The following is a 4,328-nucleotide window of genomic DNA, read 5'->3' on the forward strand; positions in this document are numbered from 1 at the left end:
TGTCGGTGATCAAGCCTACCACCTTTGTGTCGTCAGCAGACTTATTGATGGCATTGGAGTCATGCTTGGCCACGCAGTCGTGGGTGAACAGGGAGTACGGGAGTGGACTAAGCACGCACCCCAGAGGGGCTCCAGTGTTGAGGATCAGCGTGGCAGATGTATTGTTGCCCTTACCAACTGGGGTCGGCCCGTCAGGAAGTCCAGAATCCAGTTGCAAAGGGAGGTGTTTAGTCCCAGGGTCCTTAGCTTAGTGATGCGCTCTGTGGGCACTATGGTGTTGAACGCTGAGCTGTAGTCAATGAACAGCATTCTCACATAGGTGTTCCTTTTGTCCAGGTGGGAAAGGGCAGTGTAGAGTGCGATTTAGATTGTGTCATCGGAGTGGTATGCAAATTGGAGTGGGTCTAGTGTTGATTTGAGTCATGACCAGCCTTTCAAAGCACTTCATGGCTACTGACGTGAGTGCTATGGGGCGGTAGTCTTTTAGGAAGGTTACCTTCACTTTCTTGGGCACAGTAGTTGTGGTCTGTAGTTGTGTGGTTGTGGTCAGTACTTGTGTGGTTGTGGTCTGTGGTTGTGGTCAGTAGTTGTGTGGTTGTGGTCAGTCGTTGTGTGGTTGTGGTCAGTCGTTGTGTGGTTGTGGTCAGTAGTTGTGTGGTTGTGGTCAGTACTTGTGTGGTTGTGGTCAGTAGTTGTGTGGCCAGTAGTTGTGCGGTCAGTACTTGTGTGGTTGTGGTCAGTACTTGTGTGGTTGTGGTCAGTAGTTGCGTGGCCAGTAGTTGCGTGGCCAGTAGTTGTGCGGTCAGTAGTTGTGTGGTTGTGGTCGGGAGTTGTGGTCAATAGTTGTGTGGTCAGTAGTCGTGGTCAGTAGTTGTGTGGTCAGTAGTTGTGTGGTTGTGGTCAGTAGTTGTGTGGGAAGAGAAATATAATTTGGGAAGAGGAATATCATGGAGTATCTAGTGATGACAGCTCAGTAAAAGTATTTCTGTGGTAGTTGAACTATGTAGATTAGGTTTGAATGTAGATCAACTGATAGCTAGCTAGTTCTATCTCATAAATAAACCCTTTAGGCTAATAGTCATCACTGAAAAGTACATTTCCTGAAGAAAATCTTGCTAGCTTGTTTTTAAATCATGTATGTCGTGACTTTACTTTCATTAATCTGATGACTGTTATTTAATTGAATCAACTAACTATGTTTAATTGTTACGCAATTTAAATGATGTAACAATTACCTCATTAGGAATTTGGGGCACCACGAGAGCGGTTGTTTAAAGAGTTACCATCTCCCGAATTAAATTCTAAACGTCCTTACCTATCACCTCTACAGTATTTGATCAGTATTTGTAATTTTTTTCCCTCATTAAAATGCAAATCAATTTATAACATTTTTGACCAGCGTTTTTCTGGATTGTTTTGTTGTTATTCTGTCTCTCACTGTTCAAATAAACCTACCATTAAAATTATAGACGGATCATTTCTTTGTCAGTGGGCAAACGTACAAAATCAGCAGGGGATCAAATACTTTTTTCCCTCACTGTATAAACAGTCAACATATTAATCATATCATCATTCTGAACAGTCGTAACCTTCTTGGATCTGTAAAAAACCCAGCCTTACTCATGATTCAGTACTACACAAATTGGTTTAACTATTTATTTACTAGCTAACTAAATAATAACACAGATTAAACATACACACTTAATACATGAGAAAAAGGGACACTTATCGTTGATACATTTTAGAACTATTCTCATAGTAATCATATACTTTGCACACGAACCGCCGCCTGGTTTGGAATAAGAAATCACGAATGTATTTACGTGTGAGTGCCTTGTGGGACGCTACCGTCCCATTTTGACAATTTCCGGTGAAATTGCAGAGCGCCAAATTCAAATTAAATTACTATAAATATTAAACTTGAATGAAATCACAAGTGCAATACATCAAAATAAAGCTTAACGTTGTTAATCCAGCCGCCATGTCAGATTTCAAAAAAGCTTTATGGCAAAAGCAAACCATGCTATTATCGGAGGACAGCGCCCAGCACACAAATGCATAACAAATCATTTTCAACCAGTGAGTTGCGACACAAAAGTCAGAAATAGCGATATAATATATGCAATACCTTTGAAGATCTTCTTCTGTTGGCACTCCGTAAAGGTCCCAGTTACATTACAAATGGTCCTTTTGACTGACTGGTTATAGTTGTGGTAGTGACTACAGTAGTAATGGTAGTGACTGGTTATAGTAGTGGTAGTGACTGGTTATAGTAGTGCTAGTGTCTACAGTAGTAATGGTAGTGACTGGTTATAGTAGTGGTAGTGACTGGTTATAGTAGTGGTAGTGACTGGTTATAGTAGTGGTAGTGTCTACAGTAGTAGTAGTAGTGACTGGTTATAGTTATAGTAGTGGTAGTGTCTACAGTAGTAATGGTAGTGACTGGTTATAGTTACAGTAGTGATAGTGACTGGTTATAGTAGTGGTAGTGACTACAGTAGTAATGGTAGTGACTGGTTATAGTAGTGGTAGTGACTGGTTATAGTTATAGTAGTGGTAGTGGTAGTGACTGGTTATAGTAGTGGTAGTGACTACAGTAGTAATGGTAGTGACTGGTTATAGTAGTGGTAGTGACTGGTTATAGTAGTCACTACCACTAAAATACACCATGACAGCGCAATACACAAGGGGTGGAACAGTGGCAAAGGTACCCACAGGACAAACAGAATAATATTCGTTTTTTGTTTACTTTTTGTACATACATGTCCGTGTAAATAACGTTTCATCTGCTCCTGATTTTTATTTTTCATCTGCTCCTGATTTTTATTTTTATTTGTCATGTTTCATGACTATCAAATATCAAATGAAGTATCAAATGAAGTATCTAAAGTATCAAATGATACTTTAGCCTAATTTGCTACATAGGTCATCTGCCTTTTTTGCAATTATTTTCCATTGGACAAAAGATGTAACCCACATGTTTGCTTAGGTTTTTTTGTCAAACTAACAATGTCTTACTGTATTTCAATTATTTTATTTTATTTCAACTAACTTATGTTTTAATTCAATTAAGCTGTAGACACTAACACTACAGTAGTAGTGTTAGTGTCTACAGTAGTAATGGTAGTGACTGGTTATAGTTATAGTAGTGGCAGTGTCTACAGTAGTAATGGTAGTGACTGGTTATAGTAGTGGTATTGACTACAGTAGTAATGGTAGTGACTGGTTATAGTAGTGGTAGTGACTGGTTATAGTTATAGTAGTGGTAGTTCCTTCACCATGTACAGTAGACTTTTACCTGACCAGGTCGTTAGAGTAGGAAAAACTCCAGAATCCAGAAAAGATGTACGATTTTTGAACCTGTGGTGCCACCTTCTTTAAAGAGCAGCGTTTTGTTTCATCCCAGCACTAATCATATCATCTGACATAGAGGGACGGGCTTCAGATCCGTTGAAGGAATTCTGCTGGCACGCCCCCCTCGGCTGTACTCCACTGGACGCGTTGTGCTTTAAATAGCAGGTGTTTAAAAACTGTTCATGCTCAGCCTGTCACTACTGTAGGTCTGCCTGCTCCGTCCCTCTCTCTTTAACTCCGTCAAAAAACACACGCGATGTCAGCCGCCAGCACCGAGACGAGCGCCCAGTTGCCCGCGGCCGCCAGCCGGGTGTTCTTCCAGCCGCCGGCCGGGGTTGGGTGCGCTGGTTCCGGACCCATGCCGCGGGATAACCCGGTCCAGAGGAAGCAGGGAAAAGTGACGGTGAAATACGACAGGAAGGAGCTGCGGAAGAGACTGATACTGGAGGAGTGGATCATTGAACAACTAAGCGATTTGTACGACTGTGAGGTGAGGAGGAGGAGAGGAGGTTTTATGGGCGCTTTGGGTCGGTTATTCTTGGAGGATTCGGGATGAATAATTAATTGCCAAGATAATCAGTGTTTAAAATGTTGTCTTTAGAGTTTGGAGTGTGTTTTTGGTATGTTTGCAGTGGTGGTGCGTAAAGCCCGGGGAAGGGAACATGGAGGTGGTTTGGTTACCTGTGTAAATCCGCGGGTCTCACCGGTCTATTGTCCCCTCTCTCCCCGGCTGCATTGTCTCCCTCCTGGACAGGTAGCTTCCAAGAGAGGGTCTCACAGAACAGATGAACCACTGGGTAGAAACTGGTTGAATCAACGTTTCCACGTTATTTCAACCAAATAAAAAAAGTGTTAGGTCATTTCGTGATTTTTTTTCCACCGAACTTGTAACCTAAATGCAATGACATTGTGACATTTGTTGAGTTCACGTTGAATTCACGTTAGTTGACAACTCAACCAAATGTAGACGTTGA

The 4,328-nt window shown here is 41.7% G+C and overlaps 1 protein-coding gene across 1 annotated transcript; it reads left to right on the forward strand.

The window, feature by feature from the left end:
* Positions 1-3,610: 3,610 nt before the first annotated feature.
* On the forward strand, positions 3,611-3,844 carry LOC120036966 (protein phosphatase 1 regulatory subunit 14B-like; the record flags this gene model as incomplete). Its single annotated transcript, XM_038983228.1, has 1 exon — positions 3,611-3,844. A coding segment is annotated over exon 1 (234 nt), but the record flags the coding sequence as incomplete, so codon positions are not given.
* Between the last annotated feature and the right edge of the window lie 484 nt (positions 3,845-4,328).

The sequence above is a fragment of the Salvelinus namaycush genome, unplaced genomic scaffold, assembly GCF_016432855.1.
Source record: "Salvelinus namaycush isolate Seneca unplaced genomic scaffold, SaNama_1.0 Scaffold1537, whole genome shotgun sequence".
Lineage (NCBI taxonomy): Eukaryota > Metazoa > Chordata > Actinopteri > Salmoniformes > Salmonidae > Salvelinus > Salvelinus namaycush.